The sequence below is a fragment of the Panthera pardus genome, unplaced genomic scaffold, assembly GCF_024362965.1.
Source record: "Panthera pardus isolate Hobbes unplaced genomic scaffold, ASM2436296v1 HiC_scaffold_17, whole genome shotgun sequence".
In the NCBI taxonomy this organism is placed as follows: domain Eukaryota; kingdom Metazoa; phylum Chordata; class Mammalia; order Carnivora; family Felidae; genus Panthera; species Panthera pardus.
The window spans coordinates 35,299,504-35,321,431 of record NW_026526732.1 but is presented as its reverse complement, the minus strand read 5'-3'; the positions used below and the strand labels follow the sequence as shown (position 1 = coordinate 35,321,431).

The following is a 21,928-nucleotide window of genomic DNA, read 5'->3' as shown; positions in this document are numbered from 1 at the left end:
GAATGGAAGCAGGCATACAAGAAAATCCTGAAGGTTTTCCTCTTTGTATCTCCTGGACTACATAATGTAGCCTCTTGCCTTCCAGCCCAGTGTTTCCAGAATGTATTGTTTCTGTTTGATGCTCACAACTCCTACTTCTTTTTCTCTCGTTAAGGTGATGTAACTTTAAGACCTCCTATGTAAATTCTGCCTGTTCTCTAATTCAACATCCCCTTAGACCTGTTCTATTCTAACTATCAAACTTGGAAGGAAGAGAAACATGTTCTTATCTCAATGTTATAAATGTACCAAAAAGCATAACAAAACATGAAGTTCTGTTTCTATGTTAATATAGAGCTCCATGAATAGATGCATCAGTAAACACTTCTGTGAGAGGGATACTTTTTCACAGTTTAAGGCTTTGGAGCTTCAAAATCTAGAAAGATGAACCACTCGCCATGTTTGTGATGCTAAACTGAAATTAACATACATGTTTCATTTATCCTGCTCCATATTACACTTTTCTTCATTTGATTTTAGTACATCCCTCCTGAAATATTTGCTCTGGTAAGCAAAAGTCAATATTAGATTTTACACCCATTTAGTGGAAGAAGAGAGACGATGTTCTGACATCAGACAACCAAATATTTCAGGCTGGTTTTATGAAAGAACTTCCCCCCGAGTGTATTGTCCCCCGTAGATCATCCACCCTTCACCTTTCAATTCATTTTTCTTGAGATTGGGAGTGGGGGAGGCTAGAACACAGGTAGCCTAATACTAAATACTGTTGTAAAGCTTGGTTTTATGAATTACCTTTAGCCTTTTCCACTCATGAGGGAGAACTTTCCTGCCTCATTAAATCTTTAATGCAATGTGCTGCATGCACAGTACATTATTATGTGTGACATTAGGTTATATATTGCATAGTAACTGTAATGTTACTTGCAAACAAGCTGTTTCTTTCCCCTGAAGGTAGAATTAAAACAGGAACTCATGGGAAACAGCTACTTGTGTTGCTCTTTTCTTAATGGGGTGAATTTGAAGATCAGGAAGGGCTTAGACCTGAACCAGGAATGAATGGGCCCTGTTTCTTTTCCTTGCTTCTCGATTTGATATCTGAATCTTTCTGAAGAGAATTTTGCTTAATAGATACGAAGAAAGGTAAAAAACAAACACACACACACAAAAAAAACTAGGTCTTTGGGGACCCTGATGAAATGAACTGTTCCCATTAAATTCACTTTCTCTTTGTATTGAAAAGGAATACAACTTTCATCTCTGCTAAATATAGTCTAATCTACCCAGCAAATGTAAGAATTGCCTCAATGTGAACTGGAATTGAACTTAATTCTTCCTGTGGAAAACCATACTTCTCTGGCCAATAGAATAGTGACAGTTTTGTTTGTCAATAGCCGGAGAAAATGAAATGTTCTGCTGGAAGTACGTGCAGTGCTCTGCAAAATTACAGTAACCAGTGTTGTCCCCAAAATGGACGAGTTTGAAAGTCTCAAAGATAAAATTAATAAATTGAGTCTCCATAGCCCCAAATTGTGGAAAATTAAAGCTATGCACAGTACATGTAAGTTACCAATGTCATGGGAGGTATTGTTAGAATGCATTCTTCACTGTTAATGGATGAGATGGTTTATGCAGAGCTCTACCTGTTCTAAAGTCCGTTAGCTCTCTTATCTGTTGTGGTTGCCACTGAGTCTTCGGGAATATCACTAAAAAAAACCCTTTTCCCTCTTCAGTCTTCTGACCAGTGGGACACTAGCCAAGCAAAGGAAGAAAAGCAGATTTGAATAGTCAGAGAGCTGTAGGAGTGAGAATTTCAGCAGGAAAATGAGTTGAAGCAAATCTAAGTAGCAGAATGGGTAGATATAAACAGAGGCTAAATCTGAAATTCCCAAACTTCTTCAATTTGTGGTATTCTGAATGTCTTTGTATTTTTTTTTTTCACAGTGTCTCCTAGACCAACTGAAACATGCCACAGTAGTTACGGCCCAACAGCTTCATAAATATTTACATTTTAACAATTTAGCAACCATTGAAAAAGATAAGGCACGTAAGTTCAGGCCATATAATAATCTCTTTTTTTTTTTCATAACCACAATGACTTACTAGAGGAGATTTGTGTGCCTGTAATAACACAACTGTTCAAACCTAGAAACAGAATGCACACGGCTACCTTTAATTCCTGTTTCACATTGATTTTTGTGCAATAAGTGGTTTTTATCATAGCATACACTGAAAACTTTGCTTACCAAAGACATGACATTGCTGAAAGTGCAAGGACCCAAAAAACACAGTTCAACATTTTGAGAATATCTCTGAAAGGAATATGACATTAATGTTAAAACTGTGAAGTACCTCAAGCTAGTTGTTTGCCTGGCGTCTAACATACACAGTGTTACTTGTGTTTCCTTTAAATGTTTATAGTATCCTACGGTGCCTTTGTGAGTTTACTTCAGGGCCCTGGAGCGCCTGTGCAGAGTTTGTGAAAAGGGCGCTAAATAGATCCTAGACTTATTGAAACTGCATAGAAACTCAAATGATATTATAGATCCCAGGGCCATTGTAGGCTCTTCATGACAGAGGGAAAAACAGAAGTAACAGTTGATAAAATTCCCCACTCCCCCACCCCCCCCCCACCCCTGCCAAAAACATGACTGAAGTCAGGGAATTGAATTCAAATGCTTGGTGAGGACCTAGTAAGGGTGATGCAGCAATGAAAATGGAAAGCTAGGAAAAGCATTTCAAGAGAATAAGATTGAGACTAATTTGATATAAATAATACAGTGAAAACAATATGCGTGACACCTACAGTTTCTCATTTGAAACAGAGAAATAAAGCAACTGACCTGACCCAATCATGGGAGTTGGGAAAATAATCAAGTGTGTTTCCTGGGAAGATCCAGATGAGATTAACTGGGAATGTTGAGTGTTTGAGACATTATTAAACAATCAGTACAGGGACGCCTGGGTGGCTCAGTCAGTTGAGCGCCCGACTTGGGCTCAGGTAATGATCTCGCAGTCCGTGGGTTCAAGCCCCACGTCGGACTCTGTGCTGACAGCTCGGAGCCTGGAGCCTGTTTCTGATTCTGTGTCTCCCTCTCTCTCTGACCCTCCCCTGTTCATGCTCTGTCTCTCTCTGTCTCAAAAATAAATAAACATTAAAAAAAATTAAAAAAAAAAAAAGAACAATCAGTACAGGACTGCGATAGGCTGAGTTGTATCCCTCCCCCCAAATTCTAATGATGAAGTCCTAACCCCCAGAATCTTAGGACGTGACACTATTTGGAGAAAGGATTTTTAAAGCAATAATTAAGTTAAAATGAGGGAATTAGGGTGGGCCCAATCCAGTATGACCGGAGTCCTTATAAGAAGAAGGCCAATAGAGTAGTGTGTTCTGACAAACACAGAAGGAAGGACCAGGTGAGGACACAGGGTGAGGGTGGCCATCTACAAGCCAAGATGAGAGGCTGCAGAGGAAACCAGTTCTTCCTACACCTTGATCTGATTTCTGTTGTTTAAGCACCAGTCTTTGGTATTCTGTTATGGCATCCTGAGCTAACTAATACATGGCTACAGCACACGGTGGAAGATACAGATGAGGAACCAGGCACAAACATAATTAAATCCATGAGAGAGGAATGGGGAGACAATAAGAAAGGATAAGCAAAAGGGAATAAGAATTTTGCAGACATCCATACACAGAGTATAGAATAAGAAAGAAAACTGTTTCTACAAATGAGATAGTGGTATGACCAAGGCAGAGGAAGGAGTATTATGAAAGTTTGGTACAACAGGAGACAAAGGAGTCGAGAATTTTAAGAGCGATTACATGCTACATACAGATTTAACAATAAAACTGAACAGAAGCAGAAGGTCCATTAGTGGTTGCCAGGTAGAGTTCATAAATGAACTTTCGAGAACACTTTTTTTTAATGTTTATTCATTTATGAGAGACAGAGACACAGAGCATGAGCAGGGAAGGGCAGAGAGAGGGGGAGACATGGAATCTGAAGCAGCTCCAGGCTCTGAGCTGTCGGCACAGAACCCGACAAAGGGCTCAAATCCACAAACCCTGAGATCATGACCTGAGCCGAAGTCGGCGGCTTAACCAACTGGGCTACCCAGGTGCCCCTCAAGAAACATTTTTTTTTAATTTTTTTCTTTAATGATTATTTATTTTTGAGACAGAGAGGGACAGAGCATGAACAAGGGAGGGTCAGAGAGAGAGGGAGACACAGAATCTGAAGCAGGCTCCAGGCTCTGAGATGTCAGCACAGAGCCCGACGCAGGGCTCGAACTCACAAACGGTGAGATCATGACCTGAACTGAAGTCGGTCACTCAACCGACTGAGTCACCCAGGTGCCCCTCAAGAAACATTTTTAGTGGAGTACCAAGGATTAAGACAGGATGCAATAGATAAAATAAGAAAGGCTGGGTGGGTAAGAATAAAGAAAATGCGTGTAATGTCCTGTATCTGAGAGTTCGGCAGTGAAAGTAATAACCATACATAAAGGCTAGAGGAGACAGTAAAGTCAGCTGATGATTGGCAGTTCAGTGCACATTGGATTTGATGGAGAGCGTGGAGACTGGGATACTTAAGGGAATATAGGAGAGTGGGGATGCAAGGATTTGAAAGAGACACATAAGAGCCATTTGGGATACGGAGCGACAGGTAGAAGAAGAGGCAGAGACTTCTTCATCCAAAGCTATAGGAAAGGACAGTTTGTACTCTGAATATTGCTACAGGTTTTTCCCCAAAAATGAGATCCCTCAGAAAAGAAGATGCTGTCTTATAATTGACTCATCACAGAGACTTTCATATGATGGTATGTACTTGTCAGGAAAGACACATTAGCTGGCAACATCAGGAAATTCTTGGGTTTATTGCTTATGAAGAGATAATGGAGGTCAAGGAAAAATAGAGGGAAAGGAATTTAACAGAGATTAAGTGATTATTCCTAAGAATATGACCCCTAAACTGCGGGATGGTACCTTAAATAATCCTTTTTCAAAATTACTTAAAGTACTTGACTAAGTACCAATATAGAAATGGCCATAAATATACACCTTTACAGTGAGTGAAAAAGATAGTGATTCTAATATTCTAGAAATGGGTACTTGATTTGGAGGAAAAAACAAATCTGGTAACTCAACATACACCTTTTTAAAATGGTCTGTTTTTCACATAATTTAGGCAGAAGTAAAATGGATTCACTCATGAAAATTGTTAGTGGATTCAAAAATTAGTTCTAATAATACTGATGTATAGGTATGGGAGATCCACGAAAAGAGTTGCGGACAGTTGCTTTATGAAATGTGAGTGAAGGGCAAATTTTCATTTTTATTACTATAATAGTAATGATAAGCCCTCAGAAGAATAGTTGAATTAATTTCACTCCTTCGTTCATGTTTTATATATGATCACTGACCTGCAGAAGAGCCCTTTCTTTTTCTATATTTGTTTCTTGTTTGTTTTCTCCATTTCCACCCTCATTTGTCTCTCAAAGTGTTTTATATGCTAGATGATTTCATAATTATTATGAGTAGGTGTGGAAATGGCATAAACAAATGAAATATTGTAACAAATCAAACATTTTTCTATTTTATCTCAAGTCTGAAAAGCTTGGATATTCAAATTGCACTCACTTTGACTCTTTTTATTAGCAAAATAGGCATTAGCTTTATCTCTGAGGTCTGCACATTTGTATAATTTTTAAATTAAGAAACTATGAATTAAAATGGAGTGTTTTTCTTTCTTTCTTTTTTTTAGAGAAACATATTCCAAAGAAAGTAAAAACACATAGTCCAAATTTTACATGATCAAAATATAATTGGAAGCTCAAAAGTTTTGCAACATTATAGATCTATATCCTTGTGTTTTCCCCAAACTCTATCCCTACGTCCTGCTAAATGTTTTTATTAATGTAGAAAATTAGTTCAGTCTTCTTTGAAATATATAAAGCCTTCTTTCCTGCTGCCTTTCTGGACTCTTCTATTGCAAGGTGATATTTTGGATGCTTATCTTAATAGAACCAAAAACCTTTTACATTGATCCACTCTTTGTTACTCACAGTGATGCCAAGCGCTATAGTCCAGGCAGATATTTATTATTTTATATATGAGAAGACATTAGAGTAGGTCTATTTCTCAAGGGAACAGGGGAAAAAAAGTTTTCTGAATTCTAGTTCCTTGTAGAGCTCCATGTAATGAGCTCGTAGAAGTCATTGCGGAGCTGCAAGTTGAAAACCCTATTTCATCAGCCATGGAGAGCTATGTGCCATTCCCCATGGAACGACTCTGCAAGGAATCCGGGCTCCTCCTCCTCCATCCGGTGCATCGCCCAGAATTGCTTTGTGGTCAGGGTCTGCAGTAAGAGGCCACGGAGAGCTGATGGCTGTGAAGCTGGGTCTCTGTTTGTCAGTGCGGAGGAAACAGCAGAATACAAATCATCAGCTTTGTTTTATGAATGTCTTTATTTACAATGCCGGAGTGGAATTTTTAAAAATGGACTGCCGTATTTGCATTGAATCTGTCACTCAAGCCCCAATGTTGATTCCTGTCCTATAAATGATCTTGCTTTCCTATTTTTTTTTCCTTTCTACAAGGTTACTGTCAATGTCAGAAGATGTAAACCTCAAACATCCATTAACACAGGGCTTGACGTGCATATTGGAAGGAAGGAGGTTTATTTAATGAAAAGGAATAATAGCATTCATTCCAACTAAGCATATTTGATTGCACGGGGGAAAGTGTATCTTCTTTGGGAGTTTTGGTTGAATTGTATCATAATATAAAATTTGCCACTATTCCTTTATTTTTCTTTGACCGACATTTCCCAGCTTAGCTTATAGTTTATGTAACGTCGCTGTCAAATGGAGTGATGTCTTTGTTCAAAGCGTTCAGACCAACAGAAAGTGAGTGACCCTCGGGGATGGGCAGAAATCTCCCAATTTTGACAAAGATCCTTTTCTGCTTGGGAATTGTAAAGCTCAAGCTATAGACGAGGAAAATGACAGGAGGGGCTGTGTTTGGTTTCACAGAACTTAACCTATTTCAGCAAGCCTGCAATCCTGGGGAAAATAATACATGAATTTATATTTATGTCAGGCTTGCTGTTGATGGGTAAGGTTCGTATAAAGGTTACTGCTAAAGAAATGTCTATCATTCTCACTCTGCACTCTTGTGATTTCTGTTTCTTCCAAATCCTACCCTCTAGAACAATAAAATGATTTTAAAATAATAAGTAAAATATGATTTAACAGCCCATCTCCTGTCTTGTAATGATTACGCATCTCTTCTCTTGTAGCTTACAGCAGCTGGAGGACAGTTGACATTTACCATCTCATATGACTTTGAAGAAGGGGAAGAAGATACAGAACACGTTCTCCAGATTATGGTTATCTTAGAGGTAAAGTACGGAGTGGATCACTTATGTTCAACTGTTTTACATTCTTAGATTATGCCTTACCTGATTGGCTTGAGATTAATTTAATATAAAACTATAGAAAATACCGTATCCTGGGAAACGTTCTTATGCCAGCCTTATGTTTCACACTAAGATATATCTAAAAGACTGAACATATTCGTTAGGTTGCAATGATAAAGAAGACCTTTAGACCAGACCTGGAATGTAAATTAAAAGTATAACGACCATGTACCCAAGAATATAAGAATGATCAAGTGTTTATGCAAATGATGATTTACATTGTTTAATTTTTTCCATCTCCCCTTTCTTCCAAGTAGATTTTATTGTCTACTTCTTTGTTGATATTAGGCCGACACAAATGAAAAAGGAAGCTTGTTTATTTAGGTGTAGTTAAATCTTGACTTCCAAACTCCTAATTTAAGTAGGAAAGATATAGGAGAAATTACTTTCAGGATTTGGAGGGCCATAGGCAATTCTACAATGTGGGAAGCCTAAAGATATCTTAGAGGCCCTCCCCCACCCTTTCTCATACTGTTCCTTTCACATAATGCACACCCTTCCTCCAACTCTCATATAGCCTTAGAGCACACACTTGCATGTACATTTGTGGTTCCAGTGGGTTGATGTTGATTTAGCACCAGGCTTTGTTCTTCTTCTTGAACCTTTCATGCATCTGAATCAATGACAAAATTCTTCCCCTAAAATAAATATTTCCAGTATTAGAGGAAGTGATCTGGATGATATATATTATTAAATGTATATGCATGTGTGTGTATCTATAAAACTAGAAGTATGTCTTGGAATTCCTTTGAGATAAAAGGGATCTTTAAATGTAAAATGTGAAGTTCTGTATTATTAATATAAATGAACTCAGTTAAGAAGGATAACCTTAAGGTCAGTCAATACATTCCCTATTATGATGCCATTATCTTACTGTGAATGCTAGACTGCAGGACTTTTCTTGTTTGTTTCTGTTTGTTTTCCCATATAGAAAAGCCCTTTAAAACCATAGCTTAATACAATACACTGTTGTAACTTTTCTTCCCTATTTTTCTATACAACCTACATTCACCATAAACTAATATATTTGAATTATGCCAATTATTATGCACTTGCATTAAATAGGTATTTGTAATCACATGGCATGCATGAGTTGCCAAGTATCTATTATTTAGTTAACGGTGGAAACAAGGTTATGTATAACAAAGCTTATGCTTAGCAATGCATCTGGTTAAGACTAATATTTAAATTGCCTTCTCTTCCTCTCGTATATACCAGAAATATACTAAACGGCAAGGAAAGCCAACCTGGAATTAAAAATCTGAGGATAATTCACAAAGTGGCAAATCCAAATATGGATACTTTTTACCCTTTTATACCTTGTTTTCACACTTTTATCCTTTTTTCTCCCCCTTTAGGGAAGTGACTTGAGGATCAGCACAGTCCAAGATGAGGTGTATCTGCAACCATATGAAGAACACATCCATTCGTTGTCACTTAAAGAAGAATTGTTTACCATACATGGCACAAATTTCCCTGTCAGTAGAAGAGAGTTTATGACAGTGCTCGCGAATGTAAAGAGAGTCCTCATACAAATCACCTACAGCCTTGGGATGGATGCCACCTTCAGGTAAACTCAAGAACTGCATCTCCCAGTGTTCACACACTTCTTTGGAGCAAGCACGCGTTAGGTAGAACAGTGACTTTAAAGATATGCAGGTTTTCTGCAAATAGTAGTTAAGAATCAAGCGCTAGTTTTCTGAAAAGCGTTTCTATTAAAACTTTAAAATTTAAACACCCAAAAGAAATTTGTCTTAGCCCTTTTCTAGTATCGATGATTCCTTCACAATTCAGCTAGAACATGTGATAAAAAAGGATCCATATTCTGAAAAACTCTATACTGGAGAATAAAGTCTCATTTATGACGACTCAGACACTGGGAAACTAAAGAGGTATAATTCCAGGGTATCCATATTCAGAAAGTGGTTTGTAAACTGTTTTCTTCCATTAATTAATTAACCAGTTTCTAACTTAATAGCATGTGGTTTGTAATAAGAAACCTAAGCACCTTCATTGAAATAATCACAAGTCTCTTCATAGAAGACTATAAGGCTGTGTGTTGTAGAGGAAAGAGCATAAGCTTGGAGCCAAACTAACTAGGAATTCAGTGAGTTCAACTGCTTATTTTATGTGTGACTTTGGCAAGTGATTGGTCCTTGTGGAAACTTGCTTTCTTCAAGTATAAAGTGGAGATTATAGTGTCTACCTTTCAGGGGTCATTGTGAAAATTATATGTGGCAATTATGCAAAGCGCCTGTTACATAGAATTACTTGTTTTCCTTTCTTTTTCTTTAAAGAGGGAATTTTTCTTTTTAGTGTTTTATTTATTTTTGAGAGGGAGGAGGGGAAGAGAGAGAGGGAAACACAGAAACCGAAGTAGGCTCCATGCTCTGAGCTGTCAGCACAGAGCCTGACAAGGGGCTAGAACTCACGAGCCATGAGATCATGACCTGAACTGAAGTTGGACGCTTAACTGACTGAGCCACCCAGGTACCCCTAAAGACAGAACTTTTGACTGGAATCAAACCTGCTCATATCTGACTGATCATAAGCTTTCCATTTTAAAAACAGTGATATGTTTGTCCAAGAAAATTCAAACTTTAGCTGTGTCTGAATGTGCTTTCTCTCCCCCCCACCCACTTTCCCTTTTATGTCCTAATAATAAGCACAAGGCAGCATGGTAACTTTCCCCTAATTGAGATTAAGTTAGATGAAGAAATATGACCCAAAACTTGACTCTGTGACATACTCAGTATCAAAGCATTGTCTCCAGTACTGGTTTATCTACAAGAGGTGGGGTTTTTTTTTGTTTGTTTGTTTGTTGTTGTTGTTGTTGCTGTTTTGTTTTTAATGCTGATGCTCCTCCACCCCCATCATTTGCTTGTGCAGCCTAGTTTGTCTTTCACTTGTACCATTTCAACTAAGTGTAATCATCATTACCATCTCCCAAAGGGGGACGCTACAGATTCATAAACAGAACCATTGTCAAACATCGTACCTCTTTTGCATAGGCAATTCTGTTAGGAGCTGGGTTAAAATGCCATGAAGATGTGAAGCAGCACTTAGGAATTAATTATCTTTTCTCCCGTTTAGTAAATAGAGATTGTCATGATGTTTAAACAGTACAGAGAGATGAGTCCTCTGGCTTTTGATATGAATGACAACCAAATTGACAAAAAGTGGCTAGGGGGTTTATTTATTTTTGTCAGCATTGCTTCTCAGACTAGTTAATCCAAAGGCATTTCCCCCTGATTTATGTCAGATAAGTTCAGTGTCTACCCGTCAAAATCATCAGTTTCTTTTGAAGCCTTCTGAACTTTTCCCGTGTACGAGTGACGTGTTCACAGAGCAAGGTTATGTGAACCGACACGGGAGCTAATCCAAGTAGGTGGCTGCCTTCTGCAGCCTACATTCCCTAAAGCACTATGGTTCAAGAAGGAAAAGGCAATGGCAGATCTGAAACACCTACCCCCTTCAGGTAAGCAGAAAGTCAGCCTAAATCCTGACTCACTGAACTTGTTTTATCGTATTTATTTCTGATCTACCAGTGGATTGAGTCATATTTGCAATCGATATCAGCTTGTCTTACACAGTACGCTTCTGACTTGGTATCCGGTTTGTGTGTAAGCACAAGTAAACGGAGGCTGTCTCAACAAAAATTCATGTTTAGGTGTATTTAAGGAAGATTTACTTACGTGGTGGTTCTCAGCATGTGCACTTCATGGACTTGGCTTCCTCCAGCTCTGTGGTGAGATGGAGAGGAATAGTTGAAGGAGAACTAGCCTGCGGGTCAGGATTTTGACTTCTGTTTTCAATTCAGCTATTTAATAGTTGTAAACATAAGTGTAGCTTTGACCTCTCTGAATTTCAATCACCCTGTCTGTGAAATACAGAGAAGGACAATTGCCTTGCCAGCTTCAAAAGGTCACCGTGAGAATAGAATTAGAGGGCTGCAAAAGCATTTTGCTAATGGCAAATAGGCAGAGAAATCGGAAGCATTTCTATCCAACCTCGGTCACTGCAAGCAATAACATTTTCTACCAAGTACTATTAAGACTTTGGAGACCATCTAGGATAAAGCACATAGTGATAATTCCAAAATTGTGACAGTGTTTGCTGTCATTCTTTTCCAGAATGATGAGATGTTAATGCAATAAAATTAATTGATTTCTTTCTCATTTGCCCACATTGGTAAGATGAATATAAAAATAGAAAAATTTCAGCCTTCTTTTAGAAATGTAAGAGAAATCAACTTAACCAAATCATACATCTTTCTCCTTTAAATTCCCCAAACCCTAGTTTTAGTAGCACTCTTGATATTTAATTCAAGCAAGGAGTCTATTCAGCTTTTCTTAAATGTTTATTCAGCATAAAACTCTGCAAAAAATTGTTTTCTTTTACCTTGTAGCAGACGTTAGTATCTTTCATCAATCTCTGATCTCATCCTTTTTATTTTATTTTATTTTATTTTATTTTATTTTATTTTATTTTATTTTATTTTATTTCTTTTATTTTTAATTATTTTTAAAATCCTTATTGAAGTTAGTTGACATATATTATTATTAGTTTCACTGTAAAACATAGTAATTTGACAATTATATACATTACAAAATGCTGACCTCAATATGTGTATCATCTCTCATCATACAGCTGTCACAATATTAATGAGCATATTTCTGATGCTGTACTTTCATCCCCATGACTAATTTATTTTGTAACTGGAAGTTTGTACCTCTTAATTCCCTTCACTTGTTTTGCCTATCCCCTGGTCACCTCCACTCTGGGAATCACCTATTTGTCCTCTATATTTATGAGCCAGTTTCTATCTTTGCTGTTGTTTATTTGTTTGTCCATTTGCTTTATGTTACAGATTCCACGTATAAGTGAAGTTATTTGGTATTTATCGTTCTCTGTCTGACTTATTTCACTTAGCATAATACCCTCTGGGTTCTTCCATGTTATCACAAATGGCAAGATCTCATTCTTTTTTATGGCTGAGTAGTATTCCATTGTCTATATATACCATATCTTGTTTATTCATTCATCTATTGTTAGACACTAGGCTGTTTGCCTGTGTTGGCTGTTGTAAATAATGCTGTAATGAACATAGGGGTGCATATATCTTTTTGAATTAGTGTTTTTATTTTCTTTGGGGAAATACCCAGATCCAAACTTCCCCTTTTGTGATATTACATTTCCCTAACCTTTGACAATAGATGTGGTCATATGACTTGGTTTAGCCAGTAAAATGTGAATAGAAGTGATTATAATTCCTCTACATGCATGCACATGCTCTCTCTCACACACACACACACACACACACACGCACACACACACACACACACACGCACGCACACACACAAGAAGCACCGAAATGCCAGCATGAGACTTTCTGGAGCTTATCCACCTACAAGAAGATACAAATAGCCTGAAACATTGCCCTCAACAGTCACCCAGACCTGTGAAGGATTTTTACATGAGTAAACATTTTGTTTTCTGTTAAGCCACTAAGAATTTGGAGTTGTTTGTTAACACAAACAACTCAGTGTAACTGAGCCCTCATCATGACTTTATCCTGATACACCCCATGTGTCTTTATTGCTTAAAAAGGAACACAGAATCATTTCAAGGCAAGACATGTTCATATGACTTTTTCAAGTAAATGTGTGTTGGGGGGATGTATCAAAAATATTACATAGAATTTATGTAATAATCTAGAAAAACCCTTATAAATAGAGGAGTATCTTGATGATTATAGTAACATTGTTGATAGATGCATACCATGCATCTCTCTTTGGAAATTAATGGTACAGATAACCATGTTTTGAAGAAATTATACTGAAAAGGCCTGTAAAACTTAAAAGACTTATGCAACTCACTAAGCATTGGGCTCTTCATAAGAGGTTTAAACCCACATATGTTTCCTCCACATTATCTTTGACTACCTGCCAAATAAATTCTGTAAATATTGGATTCATTCAGTCTGCCAGCATTTATTGCCTTTTGTGTATACCTTTCTAAGTCTCAGTTTCCTCTTCTGTGAAATGGCAGAAACACTATCTAAATTTTAAGATCGAATGCTATGTGAGAAAATGATGTACCAAAAACATTAGCCATGCTATCTAGCAATATGTTGGGAGGCAGTGTAGGGTAACAAGATAATCGTTGATTTTGGAGTCATGCTTGGGTTTGAATCTGTGCTGCACTGTTTGCGAACTGTATTATATTGGACACAGCACTTCTCTGAGTCATAGGTTCTTCATTTGTAAATGTAGACAATAACATGATTACCCATTGTGTTCACTCAGAGTTAAATGAGATGTCTGTCAAGCCCCCATTACAGTACACAGAAGATAGCAGACACTTAGTAAGTAGTAATTATTATGATGTGGTAGTTCTAGGCTAAGCAAAAAGAATGCGATAATGGATAAATGATCATTGAATTAAAAAAAGGCATAGTCGAGGATGGAAGGCAGACACATACATTTACGGTAGTGTAATAAATAATGCATTAGAAATGTGCACAGTACATACTGGTAGGTCTAAGAAGGAAGAGATAAATGATCCTATTAGCATTTAATATAATGTTTATGAATGTCTGAAATAGTATCCAATTCTTTCAGTTATTTCCCTTACTTGATGGGGGATTAAAAACGATTGATGAAAACATCTAGTTCTTTTTCAGATGAACCACTCAGACATTGCCTGGGCCACTAAATGATTCTTTGCCTTTTTAGGAGTGGAATAAAAGGTATCAGTCCCCCCTAACATGGTGGGACTTCCACAAGGTAGAGACTGCAGGAAGTTCTGAGTTTTGACGGAACAAAATAGAACAAAGCAATTGAATAGCAATAAACTCTTCATCTATGGTGGCTAATCCAAAGTAACATTGGTTTAAGTAGAATTAAATGGATGCTTTCAATAGAAAAAAAAAGATGGATAGAAAAAAATAATTATATAAAGTTTTATGATCAAAGTTCTTATTGTTTCTAAGGATAATTTATGTGTTATTGTTATTATTATTTTAGTAAAGCTTAACCTATCTAACTCTGGTAGAAATATAATGAAACAAAAGTATTGAGGACAACCTTTAAGTCTGTACCAGGATAATGTTTCTCATATGATTCTAATATTTTCAATACTAGCTTACACAATTATGTCTTTTCTCTTCATCATCTTATCTGTATTTCCAAGTGATAAAAATAAGAGGAAATAGCCAGCTAAAACATGTGATTTAGTTGACGAATCTTTGATAGTTCATGCACTTCTAAAATTTAGTACTTTATTACCACTACCTTTATATATTTAAAAGAATGCAGCCTCGTATCAAGAAAAGAAAATGTCCATATTGAAGGGAAAAAAAACCCACAGCCTTCTTTATGAGTAATACTTAAAACCGTTAAACACATTAAAATCCCATTTACCAACAGCAGAACCTGATGAACATTGGGTCTGCTCAGTGAATGCTAATGTGGAATATTGCTGGGAAAGATTTTTGAATGTTGAAATTTCTTACAGCTCAAAATGGTTACACAGATTAAGGAAAGGAACATCTGTTGTTGTAAAGACAAATGAAATTTGGCAATTCATAGAAAATATTTTTGTTTTTGTTTTGTTATATTTTAAATTGTTCCTTAAAGTAGTCAATTACTCATTTTTCTATTTTGAAACATTCCAATACTCAATTTTATATTAAAAATCCGGGGACTGTCTACACAATTGACCAGTCTACTGTTTAGTAAATTGTGACAGTCTTTTACAGGATAACCAACTAGTATAGCAATCATGAAATCATCTAATTCTGAAAGCAAAGTGATCAGAAAGATAAGTTAATCTTGGGACAGTTCATTAAGTGCAGACAGTAAGATGTCACAATTAATTCAGATGAGTTCTGACCTCAAGTTCTAACTCTAATAGCTTTCTATTTATTTATTTATTTATTTATTTATTTATTTATTTATTTATTTATTTATCTGATCAAACAAGTAATTTGTCTCCTGCTTATCTGACTTTATTCATCTGAATGTGGATACTAGGCTTTATTTTAGCATTTATCTGGGAGTATGTTAGTCATTGTCTAAAATATAATGTTCCATTCACCTGTTCATTTACCTATCCACTCATCTATTAATACATGTATGTTTGTTTATATGTAGTTTTGTATCCATTCATTCATCTATCCATCTATCCATATACCTACTATCCATCTATCCATCCATTCATCCATCCAACGAAAGTGTATTGAGCTTGTATTGAGATGATCTGGCTAGGTATATAGATGACACAACAAAGTCTTTGTTTGTGAGAAGTTGCTCATAAGCTCATGTTGACACAAGCAAGTACTGTCTTTCAAACTCTATGTTGTGATATATTCATACAATAGAATATTACTCAGTCATAACAAGGAATGATATACTGATACATGCTACAACATGGATGAACTTGGAAAACATTAAACTAACAGAAGCCAGACACAAAAGGTCTGATTATATGATTTCATTTATGTGAAGTATCCAGAATTATCCATGATAAATCCATAGAGACAGAAAGCAGATTCATGGTTTGCCAGGGGCTAAGAGAAAGGCCAGAATAGGCAGTGACTGCTTAATGGGTACAGGGTTTTCACATGGGCTGACGATAATGCTTGGAACCAAATAAAGGTTGTAGTTGCACAACCTTGTGAATGTACTAAATGAACACGTTAAAATGGTTACTTTTATGTTATGTAAATTTCACCCCAATTTAAAAAATGAAAAAATCTCCACTTATACATCTTATACAGGTTGATTTGGTGGGGGAAAAAATGACAACTTAGAGATTTCTCTGAAAACCTCTATGTAACCTAAACACTATGAAAGAGTGATTTTTAACACTTACCAATTTAGGACCTTTTACTAGGTTGTCCAGACTGTTCTCCCAGAGAAGAAATCATTCAAGAAATGGTTGTGGATGAACTACTCTGTAGCTAAAGATAAATGGCTTGTCTTTAGAAGATGCCGGTTAGCACACAGCCTCTAAGATGATCCCACCCAATTGCTTCGGTTTTTCTTTTCAACTTTTTGGTTACGTATGAGGTCATACACATGCAAGGTACTATCAAGTGTCTAGGATTAGTAAAGTGGGAGTGAAAAAGGTTTTAATGTTGCTGTTGTTGTTGTTGTTTTAATTTTAAGCAGGCTCCATGCCCATTGTGGGACTTGAACTCAAAACTCTGAGATTAAGACCCATATGTTCTACTAACTGAGCCAGCCAGACACCCCAAAACAATAAAGATTTTAGAAATTTGTTAACTCAAAAGCTTACAATTTGCTTAAAGGGTTTACTTTTGAAGATACATTTAATGAGCCTGTTAGCTTTGTTCTTTGGATTGATTATAGCATAGATTCCCAAATCTCAGAAGCTCCTTCATGATTGTGAGTCACCAATTAAAAACCTAACACCACTCTTGTGTAAAGCAACTGGAAATGCAAGAGTTGGTTGTATCTTTATCATGGTTAAAGAATGGCATATAAGATTGTATTATAGGGCTTATCAATCATTTTAAGAAACAGTACTTACCATAAATCAGTAGCAATCAATTAATTTTGTGCCCTGAGGATTTATTTCAAATTTGTTTTAATATATTAAAATGGTAAACAGCTAGAATTGGAGATACCAATAGTGTTTCGTATAGTCTTTTGTGGCCATTTTCTATCCTGTTTCAACAGTCAATGAGAATATGTTAATAAAATGTTTAGTATTTAATAATCAGTATGTGTTATATCAGGAACTTATATTCATTATTTCATATAATTATTTTATCAAGCTTATGATGTATGGACTCTTATGTTATCTCCATTACATAGATGACAATACTGAGGCCTAGAGAAATTAGGTAATTTTTCCTAGGATACAACACTGCTGAATGTCAGAGACAGGATATGAATCCTAGTCTGTCTGAAACTTGAGTCCATGTTCTTAACAATAAAGCTTTTAAAATTTCCTTTTTTAAAAAAAAATTGAAAAATCCAATAAGACACCAATGTTTATTTAAATTGTTAATTCATATTAAGTTTGCATATTTTTGGAAGGAAATATATATATAGGAAATATGGAAATATATAGGAAATACACACACGCACACACATAATATACACATATACCACTTATATTAACAGTGTTTTCAGTTTAGACAAATCAGCTTTTCCCCAAAATAATGAGTGACACCAAATCACTCTGCTAAAACCACCAGATTGTACAGAAGTACTAATAAAATGAAACCCATGGATACATAGAACAATGCATTTAATTCAGGTCAAAACAAATTAAGAAAATAGTTCTAATTCAACTGAGTATTTGAAAAAGTCTCATTTTTACCTCCCAACGTGCAGATTTGTTTCTGATGAAAAGAAATGAAAATCACTTTTTTCTTTCTTTCTCTTTCTCTCTTTTTCTGTTTCTCTCTTTCCTTCCTTCTTTGCTTCCTTCCTTCCTTCCTTCCTTCCTTCCTTCCCTCTTCTCTCTTTCTTTTTCCTTTCATCTTTCCTTTCAATTTAAAAGCTTGAGCTGGATATTAATATTGTCTTCTTTGATTTTCTAGTTTCACGTTAAAATGAGTCAGTCATGTGATGTTTTCTGTTTTAAAAATACCTTCAACTACATTATTTTAACCTATCTCCAAAAAATTAATAATAATAATAATAATAATAATAATAATAATAATAATGAAATCGAAACAAATAGCCAAAACCCAAGAACTGGGCAAGAATGTTCTCTTATCTTCTCAGCATTTGATGTGGTCATGGTTGTGAGCACCTGGACATATTTTACCGAATAGAAGGAATGAGCAGGGCTTCAAGTTGTAGATATTCGTTGGCCTTCCCTCTCACCACAAAGAGTTTACCTATATTACCAACCTGATTACTATACTATTCCTCAAACTCTATAGTACCTAAGAGTTGGTTTACCTAGTCACCATCTCTTTTTCTTTCCACTGCAGGCTGGGCTCTGTTGGCCTTGAATCCGCAGTCCCCTATCCTACTGATGGAACCATTGCAACCGCCGTGGAGATTTGCCAGTGTCCACCTGGGTATTCTGGCTCCTCTTGTGAGGCAAGTTTGCAAGAATAAATCCTTGGCGCCTCCCAAGTTCCTTCAACATTGCTTTCAGTAAACCGTCCTCCATCAATGATGGCGCAAATAAATGATAGTGTTTTACTTAAAGAAGACGCTTGAGTGCCCAAAATCATGGCTTTCTAATAGAGCACCGCTCATATTACGTCATCTTGAAGTTATGTTTCTCTTTTGGATATTTTACCTTGCTACAGATGAAAATCTGAGGTTTCCCTAAGTGTTTATTTCCTATTTCATTGGTTGATAAAATAAGATGAATGATAGCAGAGTAATATTTAATATTTCAAAATAATTTCCCTTCACTTCTACCTCAGCGCTTACCAGGAATTAGCACTGTTTTCCCCTTTCCCTGTAGTTTCTAATCTTATGTACCATACTCTTGCTCTGCTTTATTCCTAAGAATGCCAAACCGCAAGCTTCTGAAGGATAGAATCTTTAAAACATCAAGATATAATACATGGAAGAAATACCGTGATCTGGAAAATTCCCTACATGCCTTTGATTCATTTATCTGAGATATTCCTTGTTACCCCAGTATTCTAGATTTCTAATAAGATTAACATTTCTTACTTAATATCACAGTGTGTCGTTTTAAGGTAATAACTTTTATTTACTTCTACGTACTTTTTCTTAGGTGGTTTGAAATTGGTTTCACTTGAAACCCAGTCATATAATGTAAACACAATTTTCCTGATAGAGGACATGGCTTGCAGATAAATAGGAGCTTAAATTCTTTAAAAATGGTGCCTTTAAGGAATCGTTTGAGAGTACCAAGATGTTCTACTTCAGCACACTATCCCATTATGCCATTTATAGAAATACTCTGGGCATTGCTTCGTCAGCTCTGTTGTACTCTGAAATAATGCATGCTTTTAGAAGATACATAGGATTCAGAGTCATCTTGGTGACAAATGTGTTTTCTTTAGCCAGGCTCAGATTCACCTATCTAGAAATAAAATGAAATGAAATTCATTGATGTCCTTGCTTTTCCAAAATTCATCTCAAGAAGAGAAAAATAATTGTGGCAATAAATTAGCTCTGTCAACATTAATTTGATTTTTACATATAAAATATGTGCTGTATTTGATGAACCACATACTTTATGAAGAGCCCAGCAGTTTTTATTTCAAACCAGAAAGCTGTCTTTGAACCTTTAAGTTCCTATTTCAATTGGAAGAATGAACACCTTGATTCTATGCTTGTTTTACCACTTACCCCACATTTGTTTTCCCTAGTACTCTTCATCGTCTTTATGGAAGTTCCAAATACCTGTCGATACAAAATTAAATATCAGAATTGCTCAGTTGGCTAGGTTTTTTGTTTCTTCTTTCCTTTCTTCAAAAATATTTATTGTGAATCTTTGGTAAATTCTGCACTAGGTGCTGAAGGGATTATCAAGAAGATTACATCAAAATCCCCATCCTTAAAGAGCTAACAATCTGTTTAGGGAGACAGAACAAATACCTATGAAAAATTGGATCACAGCACTATATAATTAAGGGACGGGTGAGTGGTACAGAACATAAGTGCAATAATCTTTCAAAGAGGTGAGCAGAGACAGGTGTCACTGAAAGTATCCTGCAGTGGAAAAACCTCAAATTGGAGGCTAAATAATGGTAACAATTAGGTGGGAAGAGAGAAGCACACGAGTATGAAAGAATCCAAACAAAACATCAGATGTTTAGACTTGCTCGCATTCATTCCTGTCCTTTCCTGATTTCATCTGCTTTTTACTGAGTTCATAAGGCCAGTCACATCAGCTTTGCTATCCCTAATATGCACAGACCTCTGCAACGCTGAGTAACCTACAAAGACCAGAATGTCTTCATGCTAGGTTGCCAAAAACCAGGTCAAACTACTCACTATAATATCATTCTCTTTTACTCTATTTGGGGCCACAGTGTTGATTCAAACCTTTTTTTTTTTTCTTCATTTCTACCTGACTTCTTATAAATCCCTCTGCAGTTTATCTTTCCAATTTTTCTTACACTCTTAGTACCATCATAATTCATTTCACTTCACAAGTGGGACAGGTGAAGAAGTGTAAGCAACATCTGGTACTGAAAAAATGTGTTTTAATTCAAATCTCAGTTTTTCCTTCTTTCTATATGATCAAAATAAAATTAACCACCTCATAGGAGTGTTCATACTTTTGTTTAGCTAATAGATGTTGATAATCATGCATTTTGACACAATCAAGACCCTTGGCATGGCTGATTAGGTGATCAACAACACAGGTATAGTCCCTACCCTCAAGGACATTACATTTGGTTGTAGGCTAGACAATATGCCGGAGAACATATTTAAATACGTGTAATAAGTGTCATGAAGAAAATGAACAAGGTGTCTTGATACAGCTACTAAGAATGGGCACAGGAAGAATGGATAAGAGGGGCTACTTTATAAAAGGTTTCAGGAAAGGCTGTCTGAAGTGATAGCATCTAAACTAGGTGTTGAAGAGTGAGAAGGGTGAGCTATGCAGAGAAAGCTGGAAGTGGCTTAGGAGGAAGTGGAAAGGAGCTTGGAGTCTGCAAGGACCTGAAAGAGGGCAAGGACGACTAGAACATAGTAAGCAAGGGAGAGAATAGCACGTGATGTGACTGGAGGAGCCAAACCATCCAGAGCTTTGTATGTATTATAATAATTGGGGATTCTATCCTAAGCATAATAGAAAATCATTAGAATACTTTAAGGAGAGTAGTGCCTTGATCTTAGTTTTCTTATTCGAAAAACTCTTTATGGCTACAGAGTGAAGAACATAATGTAGGAAGGCAAGAATAAGAGGAAGAGTGGCTCATAGGCTACTGTGGTAGGAGACACTATTATGGTTTATGTTAGGATAATGGCAGGGGATGTAAAAAGATATGGGTTTACTCTATATTTTGATAGTATAACCAATAGGATTTATTGTAGATTACATACCAGAGCAGAGTTTAAAGAAGTAAGGAATTTAAGAATGAGTCATAGAGGTGCCTGGGTGGCTCAGTCAGTTAAGCGTCTGACTCCTGATTTCAGCTCGGGTCATGATCTCATGGTTCGTGGGGTCGACCCCCACATTGGGCACTGCACTGACAGTGCAGAGCCTGCTTGGGATTCTCTCTCTCTCTCTCTCTCTCTCTCTCTCTCTCTCCCTCCCTCCCTCCCTCTCCTGATCATGCTCACTCTCTCTCTTCTTCTCAAAATAAATAAAACTTAAAAAAAAAGAAAGAAATGAGTCATAGATTACCAGTTGGAGCAATTGTATGCAAAGCCATTTACTAAGCTAAGGAAGACTGGGGAGGATTAGCAGTGGGCAGAAGATGGAATCAACAATCCATTTTAGAAATATTAGGTGTG

The 21,928-nt window shown here is 36.5% G+C and overlaps 1 protein-coding gene across 4 annotated transcripts in view; it reads left to right on the top strand.

Annotated features, from left to right (window-relative positions):
• Positions 1–21,928, top strand: part of LAMA2 (laminin subunit alpha 2) — a 620,981-nt gene that overhangs the window by 337,851 nt on the left and 261,202 nt on the right. For 2 of the 4 annotated variants that reach the window (XM_053904501.1, XM_053904500.1), the window contains exons 13-15: positions 7,302–7,403; positions 8,840–9,051; positions 18,460–18,563. In XM_053904501.1, the coding sequence (XP_053760476.1) occupies positions 7,302–7,403; positions 8,840–9,051; positions 18,460–18,563 (418 nt within the window). Of the gene's footprint in view, positions 1–7,301; positions 7,404–8,839; positions 9,052–18,459; positions 18,572–21,928 lie in introns of all 4 variants that reach the window. The other 2 variants (XM_053904503.1, XM_053904502.1) reach the window with 1 other exon arrangement.